We start from the raw sequence: 20,283 nt of genomic DNA on the forward strand, positions 1-20,283 counted from the left end.
ATTGAAAAAAAAAATATATATATATATATACAAATTACTCAAACTGACAAGAAAACCTAAATATAACCTGAAATAACTGAAAGACACTGACGTTTTCAGTGAATCTACTTCCAAAGACTCCACGCGTAGACAAACTTACAAGTGAATATCGAACTCTGATGCTGACGTCTCGTACGCTATGTAAACAGTTTGATAGCATGCACAAAAAAATGAAAAACTTCCCCATTTTATAAAGATAACAGAACGTTGATATTAAAATCTGATGAAACGAAAAATAAAACTACAGGCCAACCAATCTCACTTAGAAATCAATAATTTAAAAAAAACTTGGAAACAAGCAGTGTATTTAAAACTACCGTGGTCATAGGTTGGTTGTAGGAATCCATATAAGCCGTACTGGAAAACGTATAACTTTAGAACATGTCAACAGCTTGAGAGGGAAAAACTATGCAATCATTTGAATAGGTGCTTTAAAAATGAATTCAGGGGCACCTGGGTGGCACAGCGGTTAAACGTCTGCCTTCGGCTCAGGGCGTGATCCCGGCGTTGTGGGATCGAGCCCCACATCAGGCTCCTCCGCTATGAGCCTGCTTCTTCCTCTCCCACTCCCCCTGCTTGTGTTCCCTCTCTCGCTGGCTGTCTCTATCTCTGTCAAAATAAATAAATAAAATCTTTTAAAAAATAAAAATAAAATAAAAATGAATTCAACATTTACTGCTGATTTTAAAATTTTAGTTAAAAGGAGCTAGCCAGATTCCTTAGCACGATTTAAAAAAAAAAAAGAAAAAAAGCAAAGTTTATTCAACTTTTCAGCAATGGTAGAAACAATATAGGGATTTCCATTGAAATTAGAATTAAAATAAAAATAGCATTCTTTCCCAACAACTATATTGTTCTAAAAGTTCCAGCTAAGCAATAGATAAAGCAAAACCATTAGTATGATCTGCAGATGATAGTATCTAAACACAAAAATTAGGAAAATCAAAAATAAGTTAATGGAACATTAAGAGAATTCAATAAATTGTTGGAATTTAACATACATAAACCAAAATAAATACCTTTAGACCAGAAATAATCAATTACAAATTATAGGAAATATAACTGGAAAATTTCCCAATCATAAAAGGAAAAAAAAAAGACTCAAAAAATCTGAATAGGAATTTTAGCAGAACCTGTTTTTTTGTGGGGTTTTTGGGGTTTTTTTAAGATTTTATTTATTTGACAAAGAGAGAGACAGCAAGAGGGAACACAAGCAGGGGGAGTGAGAGAGGGAGAAGCAGGCTTCCCGCTGAGCAGGGAGCCTGATGTAGGGCTCCATGCAGGACTCGATCCCAGGACCCTGGGATCATGACCTGAGCTAAAGGCAGACACTTAACGACTGAGCCACACAGGTGCCCCTTAGCAGGACCTGTTATGAAGAAGACCAGCAACCTTTACTAACGGAAATAACAGAAGACCCTGAATGAATAAAGAAAAAATACCATATCCGTGGGTGGAAAAATACAATATTATAAGAATATTAATTATTTACAAATTAATTTCTAGGGTTCTTTTAATTCTAATTAAAACCCTAACGAGATTATTTTCAGAAGAGTGTCAAATATGTATATGGAAGAATAAACCAGTGAGAAAAGTTAAGTGAGGAAATGAAGAACGATGAGTAGTAACTTATTCCACCAGATACTCAAATATTTTACAAAGCATTTTTAATTAAAACAGTGCAGTAATGATGTATGAATTGATAGAGAAATCAATGAAACAGAAAAGACAGCTCCCCTACCCCAGTCTGGTGTATATATAAGAATTTAGCAATGGTAGGAGCACCTGGGTGGCTTAGTCGATTAAGCAGCTGACTCTTGGTCTTGGCTCAGGTCTTGATCTCCCAGTCTCGGGATCGAGCCCCACTCTGTGCTGCGTGGAGTCCGCTTCACATTCTCTCCCCCTCTCACCCTTCCCCCACTCACCCACATGCACATGTGTGTACGTGCTCTCTAATTTAAAAAATCTTTAAAAAAAAAGAATTTGGCAATGATCAAGATTGCATCATAATTCAATATGGGAAGAAACAGTTAATCCTGTTTGGTTATCTATTTGGGAAAAAATAATTTAACTTTTCACTTCAATCATATACCAAATACATGTGAGATGGGCTAAAGAAGAAAGGCTCAACTGGCTGAGACACAAGAAGAGGGACACTCTCCAAAAGAAGAAGTATTATTGGCAAACCTTCCTGGAGAGCAGTCTGGGGGAGTCTATCAAGAACCTTAAAAGTATTCATGTAGCTGGACTCTGCAATGCCTCTTTTGGAAATCCTTCTTCTGAAAATCCTTCTGAGAAAAGCTATCAGGTATCATACAGCAATACAAATAGATTCCTTACAAACTAAGTGAGCTACACATTCAACTCATACAGATGGAATGAAAAGGAACAGAGCAAATCCAAAGAAACAATAAGAAATAATAAGAGCAGAAATCAGTGAACTGGAGAACAAAAGGAAACAACTGAGAAACTGAACAAAGCCACAAGCTGGAAAGATCCCGAAGCTCTCTGGCACCATTGATCAGAGCAAAAAAATAAGAGGAAGGAAGGGAGGGAAGATGATGTAAAACAAAATACACAGTAAGAGACGAAAGCAAAACTACAGAAACAAAAAAACTTCAAATACGCGTATTATGAACCGCAGTACCCTAGTCAAGTTGAAAACCTACACCAATGCAGAAATCCTTGGAAAGCTACAAAATGCCAAAACAGGTACAAGGAGAAATAAACTTGAATATAAACCAAGTGGTCTAAGACTTCCCCTCCCAGCTGCTTCCCCAGGTGACCACCAATCACTCAGGTTTTTACTGATGACAATTCGACTCTTTTCAGGAACTGCATCAAACTGATAATGAGCACAACAATATACGGGCCTCCTTTAGGTGGGAGCATGAACTCTTTCAAGGTTACTGCAGAGCAGATCTCATCTTTCCTCATGTTAAGTGTACGCAGAGGGACATAAAAGTGTTTCTACATCTACCAAACCACAAGGGCACAAACTTGACACAGTGGGTCTGGATTAGCCACGAAGCTGCAGAGCTCCAGGGGAGAAGTCACCAAGCATAGCAGATCACCACCACCCCATCCCCAGTGTTTCCATATGACTTAGAGATGCTCTACGCCTGGCAGAGTCGGGAGGAAGAAGGGGTGTTCTGTTCAGTCCCTGCTGTGAATTTACCCAAAGATTCTATTTGACAAAGGCCATTAAAATCAGTCTGCTGTCCCTAATGGCCTGACAGCTCTGCTTCCCCAGACAGAGTGCCGTGAACAAGATGTCTGTTCCGCGCCCAGAGAAAGCAGCCGTGCACGTGCCCACTGGTGGCATTTCACTCAACGGGTAAGTTTTGAGCCTGTAATATGTTCTAGGCACTCTGTTTGCTCCAGATACAAACATCCCAAAGAAGTTTACAGAAGAGACAGTTTTCCCAGTGACCTACTTCTATCATGCGGCTAAGTAGCACTTTTTCCCGAATTAGACAGTATGACATGGAGCCAAGCAGCCTTAACATTGCACCATTAAACACACTTTGGCAAGACAGGGGGATCCGGCTTCCATGAGCTGAACTGGCAAAAGTATTAGAGAAAGAAGACATTTCTTGGGAGTAACCTGAGAAACCCTTTGGCACTGACATTTAAAGGAAAAACAGGATAAAAGAAGCTTCAGGCTAGGGAGTGGTCACTAGTAAGTCAAACAGCATGAAAGCCTCTGGATCAGCTGAGGTGCAGAAAAGCTTCCTACTATCCACAGAAGCAGCCCCTCCCACTGCCATCCCAGCAGCCAGCGTGACACAGAAAGGAAACATTTTATTCCAGTTTTTGGATAAAATTTTAAATTTTATAGAATAGACAGAAGGTCCTCCCCTTTTAAAGCGAGGTGCTTTAGGAATTAAATTATCGATAAATATAAGTGGCTGAATAGAACAAAATATTGGGCATCGAGTTGGACGCCTCTGAGTTTAAACCCAGTTCCATTAGAACTTATTAGATGTGTTTCTCTCATCTATGGAACATAAGAACTAGGATGATCGGTAGGGGAAGAAAGGGATAAAGAAAGGGGGGGTAATCAGAAGGGGGAATGAAACATGAGAGACTATGGACTATGAGAAACAAACTGAGGGCCTCAGAGGGGAGGGGGGTGGGGGAATGGGATATACCGGCGATGGGTAGTAAGGAGGGCACGTATTGCATGGTGCACTGGGTGTTATACGCAACTAATGAATCATCGAGCCTTACATCGGAAACCGGGGATGTACTGTATGGTGACTAACATAATATAATAAAAAATCATTTAAATAAATAAATAAAAATAAAAACAAAAATAAATATTAAAAAAAAAGAACTTATTAGATGTGTGACCTTGGATAAGTTGTATTTTCAGCCTCTGCATCCTCATCTGGGTAAAAAAGGACAACACCCATGGTGACAGACTCCTAAGATGACTGCCATAAATTCCATGTACGTGCACGTTGCTCCAGCCACAAAGAGTCTTTACCGCCCTTGAATCTGGACTGGGGCTGTGATTTGCTTTCACCAATAAACGAGGTGGAAGTGGACTGTACAACTTTCCAGGCTGAGCTTCAAGAGATCTGCAGCTTCTGCTTTTGTGCGCTTGCAATACTCCCCTCTTGAACCCAGCTGTCCTGTGAGGAAAAATATAAGCCATGTGGAGAGCCATGCAGAGAGAACCTCTGCACGCTAGCTGACAGCCCCCTACTGAGGTCTTGGCTAGCCACATGAGTGAGCCACCAGATGACTGCAGCCCCCGCTAACAACACACACAGCAGAGGACCTGCCCTGCTGAGTCCAGCAGAGGTCTGTTAAAAATAAACTCACGGACAAAGACGCACAAAAATGAGTTAGTGTAATCTATAACATCAACAAGCCAAAAAAGGAAAACCGCATGGTCGTCTCGATAGAGGCACAAAAAGCATTTGACAAAATCCAACACCCATTTACAATTAAAAACTCTCAGCAAACTAGAAATAGAAGGGAACTTCCTCAACTGGATTAAGAACATTTACAAAAAACCTACAGTGAACATCATACTTCATGGTCAGAAAGCATTCCTGCTAAGATCAGAAAAAAGGCAAAAGTGTCCCCTCTCACCACTCCTTTTCAATATCATAATGGGAGTCCTAGTTAGTGCGGTAAGAAAATGAAATAAAAGATATACAGAATGGAGGGCGCCTGGATGGCTCAGTTGGTAAGGCATCTGCCTTTGGCTCAGGTCATGATTCCAGGGGCCTGGGATCGAGCCCTGGTAGGGCTTCCTGCTCTGCGGGGAGCCTGCTTCTTCCTCTCCCTCTGCCATTCTCCTGCTTGTGCTCTCTGGCTCTATCTCTCTGTCAAATAAATAAATAAAATCTTTAAAAAAAAAAAAAAAGGTAGACCAAATAGAAAAGAAAGAAAGAAAGAAAGAAAGAAAGAAAGAAAGAAAGAAAGAAAGAAAGAAAGAAAGAAAGGAAATTGTCTTTGAATGCAGATAATACAAATACCTATGTAGAAAATCCAAAAAATCTACAAAAAAACTCTTGAAACCAATAAGTGATTATAGCAAGGTTGCAGGATACAAGATTTATGTGCAAAAGTCAATTACTTTCCTGTACATCAGCAATGAACAAGTGAAATTTACAATTAAGAATATAATACCATTTACATTAGCACCCTAAAAAGTGAAATACTTAGGTATAAATCTAACAAAATATACACAAGTTATATGTTAGGAGAACTAGAAAACTGATGAAAAATAAAAAACAAAAAACAAAAAAAAATTGAGAAATATTCCATGTTCATGGATAGGAAGACTCAATATTGTTAAGATGTCAGAGTTACCCAACTTCATCTATAGATTCAATGCAATCTGAATCAAAATCCCAGCAAGTTCCCTTGTGGATACTGACAACATGATTCTAAAGTTTATATGGAGAGGCAAAAGATCCAGAACAGCCAACACAATATTGAAGGAGAAGAACAAAGTCAGAGGACTATTACCACCCAATTTCAAGACTTATTATAAAGCCTCAGTATTCAAGAGACTGTGGCATTGGTGAAAGAACAGACAAATAAATGAATGGAACAGAATAGAAAGCCCAGAAAAAGACCCACATAAATACAGTAAACTGACCTTTGACAAAGGAGCAAAGGTAATACAACACAGGCAAGATGGTCTTTCAACAAATGCTGGACCTGGACACCCGCATTCAAAAAAATGAATCTAGATGCAGATTTTACACCCTTCACAAAAATTAACTGAAAATGGATATTACAGATCTAAATATAAAATGCACTGAACTCTTAGAAGACAACATTAAGAGAAAATCTAGATGACCTTGGCTCTAGGAAGTATTTTTTATATATCCAAAACACAGCTCATGGTAAACTGGACTTAAACAAAATTTAAAATATCTGCTCTGTAAAAGACACTGTCAAGGGAATAAGGTGACAAGCCAAAGGCTGGAAGAAAATATACAAAGAACTATTAAAACTCAAGAATAAGAAAATAAACAACCCAATTAAAAAATGGGCAAAAGACCTGAACAAGCACCTCACCAAAAAAGATTAGATATATATGGCAGTAAGCACATGAAGATGCTCCACATCACATGTCACCAGGGAAATGCAAATTAAAACAACGAGATACCACTGCACACCTGCGAGAATGGCGAAAATCTGGAATACTGACATCCATTTATGGAAAAGACTATGGATTAGCTAATATCCATTCTTTCCTCCTCTATAACAGAACCCTTGACTTTAACTGGATAAATGTACTTCCACCAAAGATTACATTTACTTGCTCCCCTCACAGTTGATGTGAGGGCTACAGGACTGGGTTCTAGCAAATGGTAGGTCAATGGAAATGACGTAAGCAACTTTCAAGTCATACTCAGAGAAGAGGGCCTGTCCTCCCCTTCCCTTCCATCCTTCCTTCTGGGAGAAAAGGGAACATGACAGCTGGAGCTGAAGCAGCCACCTTACATCATGAGGTGAAGCCACATGACAAAGATGGCAGAGGGACATGGTAGAAGGACCCAGGCTCTTTGATGCTATCTGGACACCATACATGCCTTGAACAGTTATGTTGGAGGCTGTGTTTCTGCTGCCAAGCCTACCTTCGAAGTAATATACCATCTCGTAGGGCGTTCTTAAGATTGAATGAGACAAGGTACATGTAGTATCTAATATGGTGCCTGACATAGAGCAGGGTTAGCTCCCCCACACGGGCCCTGGGAGCTCAGAGGCTCCAGAAGAAGGATGCAACTATTTGGCCAGCCTGGACAAAAGAACAGTCCTCATCTACTGCAGATGGTCTGTCTCTGCAACCAAGCCCATGGTTTTGAGTGGGACACATGTAGAATGGGAGAGAAGTCAATCCTGGGGATGCATATCCAAATCAGTCCCAGTGATACATAAGGAGGCAGGTATTCAGAGCAGAGCACTCTTCAACTGTGCTTCCCAAAACCCACCTTTTGCCATCTTAAGTGACTTTTCAGAATACTCTGCCAAACTCCTCACATAAATATCCAAGGTCTTTCACAGCTTCTCCCTGATTTTTGATCTAAGCTCAATACTACCACTGTCCCCTCACTCTCTACACTCCAGTCCCACTGAGTGGTTTGTAGTTGCCAGACCATGCTATGCTTCCCCACACCCCAAAGGTTTGTCCATTTGCCTGCAAACTCCTCTGTTTCCACAGATCCTCTGACATCTCCTCTACTCGGCTGGCTCCTGTTCTACCTTACGACAAAGCCCAGTAATCTCCATCTCCTCTAAAAAACTGTCCCTGACGACGGAAGAGACCATCATGGACCCTCCTCGTTTCTTTCTCCCATTCTTCCATAGCATGGGAACCCTGAGTGGCACATGGCCACCAAGGTAAAGATGATGTTTCCCAGCCTCCCAGCTGTGTCCATAAGACCTGGCACTGGCCAACTGGGGATGAGCAGAAGTGTGAGCGCCCCTTAAAGGACAGGAGGGTTCCCATCCCCTTTCGTATAGCCTGGAATGTGGATTTGGTGATGATTCTTCTTCAACAAGCATACAAAGCACTAAACACAGAAGAACAAAAGGATGAAAGGAGTCTGGGCCTCCAATACCATGAGCTGCCTCCACATGTCTGAGAGCAATGATGATGGAAGAGAGATGGAAGAGGTTACTGCAGATCACATCCACAGACTTCAATAGCCATGGAATCAAACCCTCTTGTCACAGAAGACCAGCCACAGGATCCCCTCCAAATCCAGGATTGGGGTGGAAAACTGCACTGACTCAGGTCATGGACTCAAAGTGTCCCAGGGAGGGGAAAGCAAAGCAGGGTCCAAGTCATCCCGAGCCCATTAAACAATCTTCCTGAATCTTCTACCTCTGAATACTTCCCTCCTCCTTCCTTTCTTGATAGAAGGTCAGGAAAGTTGGGACCTTACCTCTGGAAGCTTTGTAAACTTCATAGAAAGAATATAAGTGGAAGCCTAGTGAAGCAAACAGGTAAAACGACAGTTCCCATCGGGGCAGCATTGTTCCTTGTGACAAAGGGTCCAGGCAGATACACTGAGAGTTTCTAGGAAGAGAAACAGAAATAAAAACAGTAAGCCATAGACATGACACTAGGGAACAGCATCATATCAGTTCACTTGCTCTCTCAGGGACCCATCACTATTTAAGGTGATATGGATATAACCCCAGTCACACTTCCTTCTGCCAGTGACTTTATGCATCCCACATCCAAAATGCGTGTGCGTGCACACACGCACATGCCCTGCCTTCCCCGGGGTGGGCAGGTCTTCCCTATGAGCTCCCACAGCCCCCCACCTGCCTCCCATCAGAGTGCACTAAGTAGTAGAGCAGGTGATAGGAAGTCTTAAAATTCTACAAATCAAATAATCAGCTCCCAAGTAACAAAGAGTTAGTTAAACGGCTCTCACTGCTTTACTTAAGCCTCTCAAATATGTCTCACTATGGATGCCAAATTAAAATCGGAGCAAAATTTGAAGCCCCAAGCAAGCACATCTCATATGGGACAGTAATGCCAAGAATCAGAATTCACACATGATCTCATTTTATCTTCACAACACCCTAGTGAAGAAGGTGGAGCAGGAGAGAGGCATTTTACAGATGACAAAGGTGAGGCGTAATAAGGCCACACCGTCAGAAATAACTGAGCCAGCACTCAAACCCAGGTCTTGGGACCACTGAGACTCCATGCCTCCCTCAGGCACAGCCAGCCCCATTAACACCAGTTTACAAAGTTACTTGTCCCTACAGCCTGGCTCACAATCCACCACGCACGAACTCCTTTCTTCAGGCTAAGAGAGAGCGGAAAAAGATACAAACTTTGGCTGTCATAAAACAGGAGGTCAGAAGTCAGCGGTCCACCCAGAGCACCCACTGGTAATGACCTAAAAGTTGCTCTGGGAGTTTGGTCTCCTGCAACCTAAGCGATCCAGAAGCAGGCACTTACGCTTTCAATCCCCAACACGCTCAAGCCCTCAGCAACGCCTTCTCAGGTCTCCTTACTATTTTTCAGAACCATTTCTAGCTTCAAACATTTCTACTCACACTTTATTTTTAAATACCTGGCATCACCTAGAATACCTCAGAATTTCTTTGCGGAATTTTGTGGGAATATGGTAGTCTTCCCGTTAGTGGGAAGTTACCTTTAACCTCTGGGTTTTAGGTGTCTCCTTTCAGAGGATGTTGGTGTTATACTGGATGACCTCCTCACCTCCATTAAGAATATGTGATTAGCAAAGTCTGAACCCCTAAAAATGTTACTGAAATGTGAACACAATCTTAGGGATTAAATGAAAGTTCTAGAAGCCCTGCTGTTTAGAACCTTTCCAGGGACATTCTCTTCTAGGACAATTCCTCTGCATTAATTAACTGTGGGGAACCAAAATATTCAGTGTCAAAATGTTTCCCTTTCTGGTGCTCTTAGCTATATCGTATACGTTTTGCAGACACCTACACAAAGATACATAGTTCTGAGCAACAAAGCAGCAGGGCTGCCTCTTCACATTTAAAATGTGGGGACTGGACCAAATAGCCTTCACCTGACAGCATGCTGGGAAACCCTGCATCAAGCAGACTGGGGGGCTGGGGGGGGGGCAGTCCCAGCTCTGCCATTTACTGGTAGAGGAACTTGAGTGGGTCACAACCTCTTTGACAGGTTTCCTTACAGAGTTGCTGAATTAAAATTTAATGTAAAATGCTTATCTAAGGCCTGGCACTGAGTAAGTTCCCAAAAAATATTAGCTAGGATCTGTCCAACAGGTCCGCTTAGTGAATTTAATTCATCAGACACCCACCTCACCAGAGCTCTGGTTTTCTTCCTGATCTGACAAGATTTCACAGATCCTCCATGTGGCATGGCCATCCCACCTGCTGCTAGGCTTCCTTCAGATGGGCACCCCCAGAGCTCTCACTCAGGTCCCACATGTTGTCCACACCCCAACCCAATCCACCCCGACAGCAAACAAACCGCCCTTGGGGGCCACCTGCACAGCTTTCTGCCCAGCATCTCTTCTTCACCACTTCTTGGCTTATCCCCAAGAAGTGATATGCATACTCCCATCTGTCTTGTTTCTCAGTCACAATCCCAGGAATGTCACCTCAAAACACCACCACCACACACACACACTCACTGTCCTTCTTAACAGATCTTTCTTCCCTACACCTCTGTTTTCAGCTCTTGCCCACCTATCTCAAGAAAATTCCTCTCCCCAGTGTTTTCTTCTGTATTCATTTCAGCTGTGCCCTCAGAAAGCAAATCAGAGTAGATATGTTTAAAGAATTTAATGACCCAACACTATCAAAGAAAAGGCAAGTTGGACACTGGGGAATATAACTAGAACTTTCAAATGTCCGAACCCATAAAGCTTCCTAAACACTCTCAGAAAAATCTCAAGTTTCTATTTCTTGTTCTCTAAACAAGCATGCTCTTCTCTAGGGACAGGCTATCATGATGAAATCAAAGAGGTCCTTACTCAAACGTGTAAGTAATGCTTCTTTTCTGTTGTGCACACACAGATACCATCCTGCAACAGCATCATCAGCTTAATGGGTGTCTGTGAGAGCCTAGAAACTAATCACCGTTTGTAAATTACTTCTCTAGGAAAAGCCAACCATAGCAGCATAGCCTGTGTTTAAGTAAATGCCAACCTGATTAATCTCCATAAATGAGGCTGTACCACTGATATGTGAGAGCTAAGGAGAGATGCCAAGATGTGAGATGGGAAACGGATGTGTCTGAGAACTCTGCCCCTTAGAGGAAATACTGGTCAGGGCTGTGAAGAAGTACAAATGTAGATGGTGGAGGGACAGCAGGAGCCACGTGGCAGAGGGCCTTAAACATAAAGTATTACAAATTCGGATTTGATTTGCTGAAGAAACCTCAGGCCTATGAGCCAGTACATTTAACTACTCGAGTGAGGCTTCAGGAAGAAGCTCTTTGACAGTCTAGAGGCAAGGAGGCAGCGATTCGGGAGGAAGTAGAGAGAAAGCGCTAGAACCAAGCAACACAAGTAAAGAAAATTAAGTTGTACCTGGCATGAAACCAGTCCAGGGCGCAGGATTGAAAAGAAGAAAACAAAGAACATATAACAGCAACTCCAAAGCTGTAAGATCACAGTATCTCAAAGCTAAATATTATTGACAAGAGTAGAATATTTGAGGTAAATGAAGACAAAGAGAAAGTACATTTAATATTTTGGGTGTTGGAAGGAAATCATAGCAGGTTTCTCTGGGATCAAAGGGAAAGAAGTCAGACTGGCGTAGCAATGAATTTTACCTACATACCGGGAAATACCCTGAGGCTGGGTATTTCAAAAAAGTATTTTATCTGGAGATTATAGAACTCAAGAGGCCCACAGAATAAAATCCTAGCTGTAAAATGGCAAGAATTCTTCAGCTTACAGGGTTTTTTCTATACTGAAGTAACTTATATTTGCATTTACGTTGTAATTTAACACTCCACCTGCTTTCAAAGATACCATCTACTCTATTCCCACCAGGAGGGCTAACGGTTCGCTCTTTTTCAGGAATCAGAATCCTGCTCAGGGAAAGGCAGTGATCTGCCCAAGCACACAGAGAAGCCAGTGATGGAGCAAAACCCAGGACCCAACTCCCCAGCTCCCACTCTTTCACAGGCAGAAATCCTGTTCCTTAATCTTGGCAGAGAAGCACAGCTCACTATGCCAAAGCCAAAAACGTGCATAAACATAACTTCTGTAAGATGCTTTCCCCCAGCCATTTCCAATATCACTTCGAATGTAACTTTATTTTTGACGCGTGCTACAAATGGATTCCAACACTTCCATTTTAAATGTTTTCTACTTCTTGGTCTTGATAGATCCCGCGCTGAATGAGCCATCACCACACACCCACATGCACCAGCGGACTTTCAAAACAGCACTGTCGGCATTGAGCTAATAATCCGTAGGTACCAGCATCATCACTGTCACTTCTACCAAACGGTTGCTCGATGTCCTGAGATTTTCCTCTACTTAGTTTGCTTATACTTTAGTAACAGCTGCACTATAATAAGTGTTATTTATAGGCTACCTGTGCTAAGCAAGCGCTGTGCAAGTATTATCTCATTTAATCTTCGTAACAACTTCTGAAGGTTGGTACTTTGGGTACCCTCATTTAACACAAAAGAAAACCAAAGCCCAGAAAGGTCAAGAAACTTGCCCCAGATCACACAGCTGGTAAGCAGCAGAGTTTAGCTTCATACCCACCAAATCTAACTCTAGAGCCTTCCCTCAGCCACCTCCCTCTTACGAGTGCACCAGATTCATTTTTTTCAATGTCTATGATGAAATCAATCCATCAGGAAAGCTAGAAGGTTACACAAGCTACATACAAGCAAAAGAAAATTTTTAAGTTATGTGTAATTGAGATACTCCCTAGGAAGAAAATTTGTACATCAACTAGATGTAATCAAAATACACATGAACCATCTTATTCATACTTTCCTTAAAAGAGAGACGGAAGAAGACATACTAAACCAGTTTACTCAGATATAAGAAGGGAAAGTCAGCAGTTACGTAGAGATAAGGGCTGAGTAAAACAGAAATAATTTTAAATTTTAGGAACAAATGAGCACTCCGGAAATCACAAAGTAATAAAAGTAAAAAGAGCACATGCACACTGAAATGGCAATGGCTTTGAAGAGAATGAAAGAGTAGGATAATATTCTAGCACATTTGGGAAAATTATGAGACTTGCTCCTTTCTAGGATCCAATTTGATGAAACAAACTTATTTTGCAGAATATAAATTGCAGGACTCTCAACAAGGAAACCCAAGTCGAGGCACACTGTGTCCTCTCACGTCAGTTTTCTCCAAACCCTACTTAGGAAACTTACAAAGAGTCTTATTCTTTTACTCACATAATACTAACAACAACAACCAAAAAGAAAAAAACACTTCTCCAAACCCAGAAAGGCTTCACTAACACAGAGTGATGATTGGGTGGGTTGGAGGAGGTCCGCTGGACTGGGCAAAACGTCTAATTACAGAATATTTTAAAATACATACACTACTTCCAAACATGCACCAAAATACCATGTATCAGTTCTGTCTCACTGCACCATAAACCACCCCAACACACAGTGGCTAAAACAACAAAGATCCACTCTCTTCGTGATTCTGTGGGATGGCGATGTGGGCCATTCTCCTAATCTTACCTGGCATCACTCGCTTAACTAAGTCACTGCACAGCTCAACAGGGACTGGAGGGGCCAAGGTGACCTCACCTCCGCCTAGCATTAGGTGCGAGCTGTCAGCGAGGTGCAGCGCTTCTCCTCCACAAGGATCCGGGCGTTCCGGTAGGCCTGACTCTTCACAGCACGTTGGCTTCTGGGGTTCAAAACAACAAAGGCAAGAGGCGCAAGGTCTCTTAAGGACCAGGCGCCAGAATTCACAGAACATTTTGTTGGTCAAAAGGCCAGTCCACATTCAAGCAGGAAGAGAAGAATGATTCCATCTCGTCGCGAGAGCACAGCAACGGCACTTTCCAAGGGGCCAGGGACACAACCTACCATTCCAGTATGTGAGAGTCACTAATACATAGACTCTGGAAAGTTAGTGGCAAAACTGCAGTTCACAAGGGAACTTTAGTACATAAAATGTCACAAAGGTTGGTTATTTGTATATAAAATGAAAACAAATCAGTATGTTCCCCAGATCAGAATTTCAAAACCAGTAGGGACCCTACTGGCATCTGATTTAATCTCTAGCCAGTCTGGAAATTTCTTTTACAAGAACCTACCTGACCATTCCAGTAACATCAAAAGGCAGGGAAACTTTTTCTAGGCAGTTCAGGTTATTATCCTGTTCTTTCCTCAAACTGAGTCAAAAGTTGCCCCCTCTATTTTTAAAAAAACTTTCTGCCACTAGACCGACTGTGCATTCTGGAAGTAAAGGTAGAGAGGAAGGGTAATGGGATGAGATGGCTGTGCAGTCAGAACGCCAAAGTCGAATCCCAGCTTTGCTACTTCCTAGCTGTATGCCCTAAGATAAGTTGCATAACCTCCCCATGCCTCAATTTCCTTATGTTTTAACAGAGATAACAGCGACCCTCAGAGGACTGCTGTAAGGATGAGATGAACTTACAAAGCGACAGAACAGTGCCTTGGGGATAGTAAGTTCTAAAATGCAATTCTTTTTGTTTTTAATGTTATTGCTATCATACTAAGAAGGCTTAAATTATTCTCTCCAATAATACTCCTTCAAATATTTAAAGATAATTAATGCCACACACTCCATCTCAAGCCCTCTTCCAGGACAAACATTCATGATTCCTTCAACCATTTCTTCAGTGACTTGGTTCCTAGACCCTTTACCAGTCAGTAGTCCCTTTATAGTATTGGTATCTAGACTTGAACCTAAAACTCCAGATGTGACAGAAAGCAGGGAAAGACCATCACTTCTATTCTTCCAGAAACTGTACTTGAAATAATGAAATCTTAGATGCACTTCTTCATTTAACAAGCATCAGTGAACTCCTACTGAAATTCAGGGCACTGTGTTATTTGTGAAGACAAAATATAAAATCCCATCTGGGAAAGCCCCCAAATAGGGCTCTCCCAGAAATGTCCATGTGCTAATCCCTGGAACCTATAAATATAGTTCCTTAGAGAGCAAAGGGATGTTGCAGCTGTCATTAACTTAAAGATGGGGGCATTATCCCTGATTACCCACATAGGCCCAATACTGTCACAAGGGTCCTTCTGGGAGGGTCCGAGACAGAGAAGACGGGATAATGGAAGCAGAGGTTAGCGTAATGTGCTCTGAAGATGAAGAAAGAGACCACGAGCAAAGGAATGGAGGCAGCATCAAAAGGGGCGCCTGGGTGGCTCAGTCGTTAAGCGTCTGCCTTCAGCTCAGGGCGTGATCCCAGCGTTATGGGATCAAGCCCCACATCAGGCTCCTCTGCTGGAAGCCTGCTTCTTCCTCTCCCACTCCCCCTGCTTGTGTTCCCTCTCTCACTGGCTGTCTCTCTGTCAAATGAATAAATAAAATCTTTAAAAAAAAAAAAAAAGGCAACAACAAAAAAGTCTGCCCTAGAGCTTCCAGAAGGAATGCAGCCCTGCCTACCCTGCCTACGCATGTTGGATTAACTGCATGGTAATAAACTCGTGTTGTTTTAAGCCACTAAATTTGTAGTAATTTGTTACAGAAACAATAGGAATCTCATATACCACACCTGCCTGGTAGGAGGAAGGTATCTAACTGAAAGAATTTACATTAAAAAAAGTCAGAATATTTTTCATCCAACTGTTATAAACTTAAATTGCAAGAAAATTAAATCTAAAATAAAATTTTGTATTCAGTTTGTACCTTGGCATTTTTTGGCTTCCACCTCACACTGATAAGTCTTAATATCACACAAAGCTCTAAGTCTTTTTATATGAACAGCCATGAAGCCCGACCTCTGCTATTAAAGAGCCCCAAAAAGGAGTCACTTTTATGAGCCCATAATTCACAGAAGCTACTGGTTTGCTATTATACTGTCTCCCACGAAAATTCTCAACTTGCTTTAAGCCTTTTTAATCACCAGGAATTATGCCAACTACATCTCACACTCCCCAGATTAGGGGCATATGAATGAACCAAATATTTTTTAGTCTACTATTTTAAGTAAACTTTGTATTAAAATGTACTTCAAATTAAAAAAATTAAGACTTTCAAAAAGCAGATTCACTTGTCATTGCCACTCAGATTAAAAATGTAATGCCTCAAAATGCCTAGCCTGATTCTATCATCTTACTCAGTTGTCCCTGTTTTTGAACTTCATATAAATGGAATCGCATAGCACTCGCTCTGTTGTGTCTGCCTTCTTTTTGTTCAGCTCTATGTGAGGCTCATCCATGTTGTGTGTGAGATAATAATCTATTCATTCTCATTACTAAAGAGTATTCCATCATATAAACTATGCAGTTATCCATTTTACTATTGATGAACATATGGGTTGTTTCCAACATGGGGCCATTTTCAATAATAGTGTTCTGCACATTCTTTGACATGTCTTTCAGTGCCCACATGCCTTTACTGTTGTGTTTATCCAAGAATGGAGTAGCTGGGTCATAGGAGATACATATGTCCAGCTTTACTAAATGATACACCAAACAGTTTCCAGAACGGTTGCACTAAGTTTTATACCCATCAGCAATGTATGAGAGTTCCAGTTTGCTCATCACCCAACCAGGACAGGTATCCCCCACTTTCTGAAAGGTCAGGTTATAACACTTCCCTTTTACAAAAGACCTACATTAGGGGCGCCTGGATGGCACAGGGGTGGAGTGTCTGCCTTCAGCTCAGGGCGTGATCCTGGCGTTATGGGATCGAGCCCCACATCAGGCTCCACCGCTATGAGCCTGCTTCTTCCTCTCCCACTCCCCCTGCTTGTGTTCCCTTTCTCGCTGGCTGTCTCTATCTCTGTCGAATAAATAAATAAAATCTTAAAAAAAAAAAAAAGACCTACATTAGTACCTATTTTTGTTAACCAAAAGAAATGCGAAGATTTTCACTTTTACAAAAAAAGGCAAGAGGAGAGAATGGTCCTCAATGTTTGTTTTGCAGCCAGTCCTTATAGAGGCAGCAGACATGCCGGGGCAGCAAGAGTGGCCCCGAGCGCCTCTCCAGGGAACTACACTGAGGCTCTCAGCATCACATCACCAGAGCTCTGAACTGCGTCTGTGAGCATCTGTACTGGATCTTCATTTACTCTGTACATTCACCAGCGAGATGTATCCTAAGGTATCAGAAAAGCTTAAGAGGGGGCTTTGGGTCTGGGAATGCTCTAAAGTTTTCCATATAAATTAATGGTAATTGCTTCATTGCTTCACACCATTTCAGCTTACGAAAGATTTCACAGGAATGCTCTGCTTTTGGATAGCGGAGGAAGCCTGTATACGCTTAGCACTCACTCTGGTGAGTATATACTGATAGCCCATTCTCATTTTAATTTGCATTTTCCTAATTACTAATGAGGTTAACCATCTTTTCATGTGTTTAAGAATTTGGGGGGCGCCTGGGTGGCACAGCGGTTAAGCATCTGCCTTCGGCTCAGGGCGTGATCCCAGCGTTATGGGATCAAGCCCCACATCAGGCTCCTCTGCTAGGAGCCTGCTTCTTCCTCTCCCACTCCCCCTGCTTGTGTTCCCTCTCTCGCTGGCTGTCTCTCTCTCTGTCGAATAAATAAATAAAATCTTTAAAAAAAAAAAAAAAGAATTTGGATATCCTCTTTTAGGAAGTGACTTGCCCATTTTTCTGTCGGGCTGTCCATTTTTTTTTCTTAATGATGTGTAGAAGTTGTTGCTACATTGTGGGTAGGAGTTCTGTATTGGATAGTATTACAAATATCTTCACCCATTCTGTAGCTTGTCTTCCCACACTCCTTATGGAATCTTTAAATGAACAGAAGTTCTTACCAATCTTGTTCCTTTATAATTAGTTGCTTTTTGTGTCCTATTCCATAAACTTTTGACTGTCCTTAGGTAATAAAGATATTTTACTTTGCTTTCTTCCAGAAGCTTTATTATTTCAGTTTCACATGTAGGTGTGTGATATATCTTGATTAATATTTGTATATGGGATGAGGTAGATGATCAAGATCCTTTTTATCCATGTGGGGATCCAGTTGGCCCAGCATCATTTACTGAAAAGGCCATAGTTTCTCCACTGCAGTGTGGTGTCACTTTTGTCACAAATCACACATATGTGTGAGTTTGATTCTCGAGTCTCTACTCAGTTCCATGGTCTAGCTTGTGCCAAAACCATATTAGCATATTATGTATTGATCTAGTCATCCAAATTTGCTTTTTCTTAGATTATCTAGAATTTCCAAATAAATTTTAGAATTGGCTTACCAACTTCTATTTTTGAGAAGACATCTGCTGGGATTGGGATTGGGATTGTACTAAATCTATAGACTTATTTGCAAAGAAATGACATACCCTCCATTGTTTAAATCTTCAATTTCTCTCAATAATGTTTTAGCTTGCAAAAAGTTTTTATCATGAATGGGTGCTGAATTTTGTCAAATAATCTTTTTCTCTTATGTGTATGTGGTTAAATTACATTTGATTTTCTGATGTTAGCCAAAGTTTCCCTGTCTAGAATAAGTCCAAATTGGTCATGGTTTAGTATCCTTTTTATAGACTGTTAGACTTGATTTACCAATATATCACTGTTAAGACTTTTGCATCTTTTTTTGTGAGACTATGGCCTGTAATTTTCTTGTAATGTCCTCATCAAGCTTTAGTAACAAGATTATGCTGGCCTCATAAAAGCAGCCAGGGAGTGTTTCCTTGTTTTCATTTTTTTAAACGTTTGGACTATTTCCCTTATGAAACCATGTGGGCTTGGAAATTTTGCTTTGGAAAGGATTTTAACTACAAATTTAACTTCTTTAATAGATACAGGACTATTCTGCTTTTCTAGTTCTTATGTCTTAAAGGATTTTATTTCTTTTGAGTGTCCATTTCATATGAATTTTCAAACATATTACCGAAATTGTTCACGATAACATCTTAAAATCTTTTAAATGTCTATGGGATATATAGTGATAAAACCTTTTTCTTCTCTGGCACTGGTAATATCATACTCCATTAAGGTTCATATCCACTGCCCCCCCAAAAAAAGTTCTCCCGCACTATGTGACACACAGCCATTATCACAAGAATATTCTCCAGCAGAATTATCCATAGAAGGAGCAGAGCAAGTACAGTATATAAACAATCCAGCAATTCCCTCTCAACAGCTTTTATCACCGGAAATAACTGAACCTGAGTAAAATGAGACACTAACTGAAAGAGAAGGAAACGGGTATTTGTAATGCTCTAGGGTGGCCAGCAAGCACTCAGAAGAAAACCAGAAGAAAAACAACCACGAAGCAGGGTTTGTAACGTAGGATACCCACCCTTCCACCCCCAAGGCATTCGTAGGTGGAATTCAGGGGGCCATAAACCTATAAATTCTCTCATACAGCTTTATTTTCATGAACCTCTAAAACAAATGCAGGATTTATTATAAATATGAACAACAAACCACGCTGCCAACATCTAGCCTCCCACACTGATGACTGCGCCCTCCAGAGACTCGGCCTTGACCCTAAGTTAGTCTATCTAACCTGCTTCCCAAGGAGGGAGCAAAATAAATAGTAGATACAGCACGGGCTTTGATCCAGAAAAGGGAGTGTAGAACTCAGCCCTGAAATTTACTAGTTTGTGCCTTTGTCACCTCCTCTTTCTTTCTTCTGCTGTAAAAAGGGATAACACCACCTCCCCTCCCCCGTGATTGTAAGGTTTAGAAATAATGAGCCTAAAGCACCTGACAAGCACCTCATCCTTGTTAGTATTAGTTGAATCTTTCAGGTCAGAACTGACTGTCCTTATTCTATACTAATCACAGGGACTGCCACAGAGAAAAAAGGGAAAAGAATTATAGGAAAGATGGAGCATGAAGAATGGAAGGAAAAGAAAAAAAAAACTGTACTTGTTCTTCAAATTCCAGTATAAAAACCACCACCTCCTCAGTGAAGCCTTCCCTCTCCTGTTCCCACAGCACTTAATCAGTAAGCACTTTATAGCACCTAAGTGCCTAGCTGAGAATGAATGAATGAATGAATGGATGGATGGATGGATGAACGAATGAGAAAAACAACACAGAAGGAGACAGAAACAGCGGGTCTCATCCCCATAAAACGCAAACCACCAAGGACGCCAACTCCTAGCAGGACTGC

General features: G+C 41.3%; 1 protein-coding gene across 7 annotated transcripts in view; it reads right to left on the reverse strand.

Annotated features, from left to right (window-relative positions):
* The window catches only part of HHAT (hedgehog acyltransferase), a 319,513-nt gene that overhangs the window by 284,548 nt on the left and 14,682 nt on the right, over nt 1-20,283 (reverse strand). For 5 of the 7 annotated variants that reach the window (XM_057315047.1, XM_057315045.1, XM_057315044.1 and 2 more), the window contains one exon: nt 8,463-8,596. In XM_057315047.1, the coding sequence (XP_057171030.1) occupies nt 8,463-8,596 (134 nt within the window). Of the gene's footprint in view, nt 1-492; nt 584-8,462; nt 8,597-20,283 lie in introns of those variants that run through there. The other 2 variants (XM_048225097.2, XM_057315046.1) reach the window with 2 other exon arrangements.

This window comes from Ursus arctos, unplaced genomic scaffold, assembly GCF_023065955.2.
Source record: "Ursus arctos isolate Adak ecotype North America unplaced genomic scaffold, UrsArc2.0 scaffold_2, whole genome shotgun sequence".
NCBI lineage: Eukaryota > Metazoa > Chordata > Mammalia > Carnivora > Ursidae > Ursus > Ursus arctos.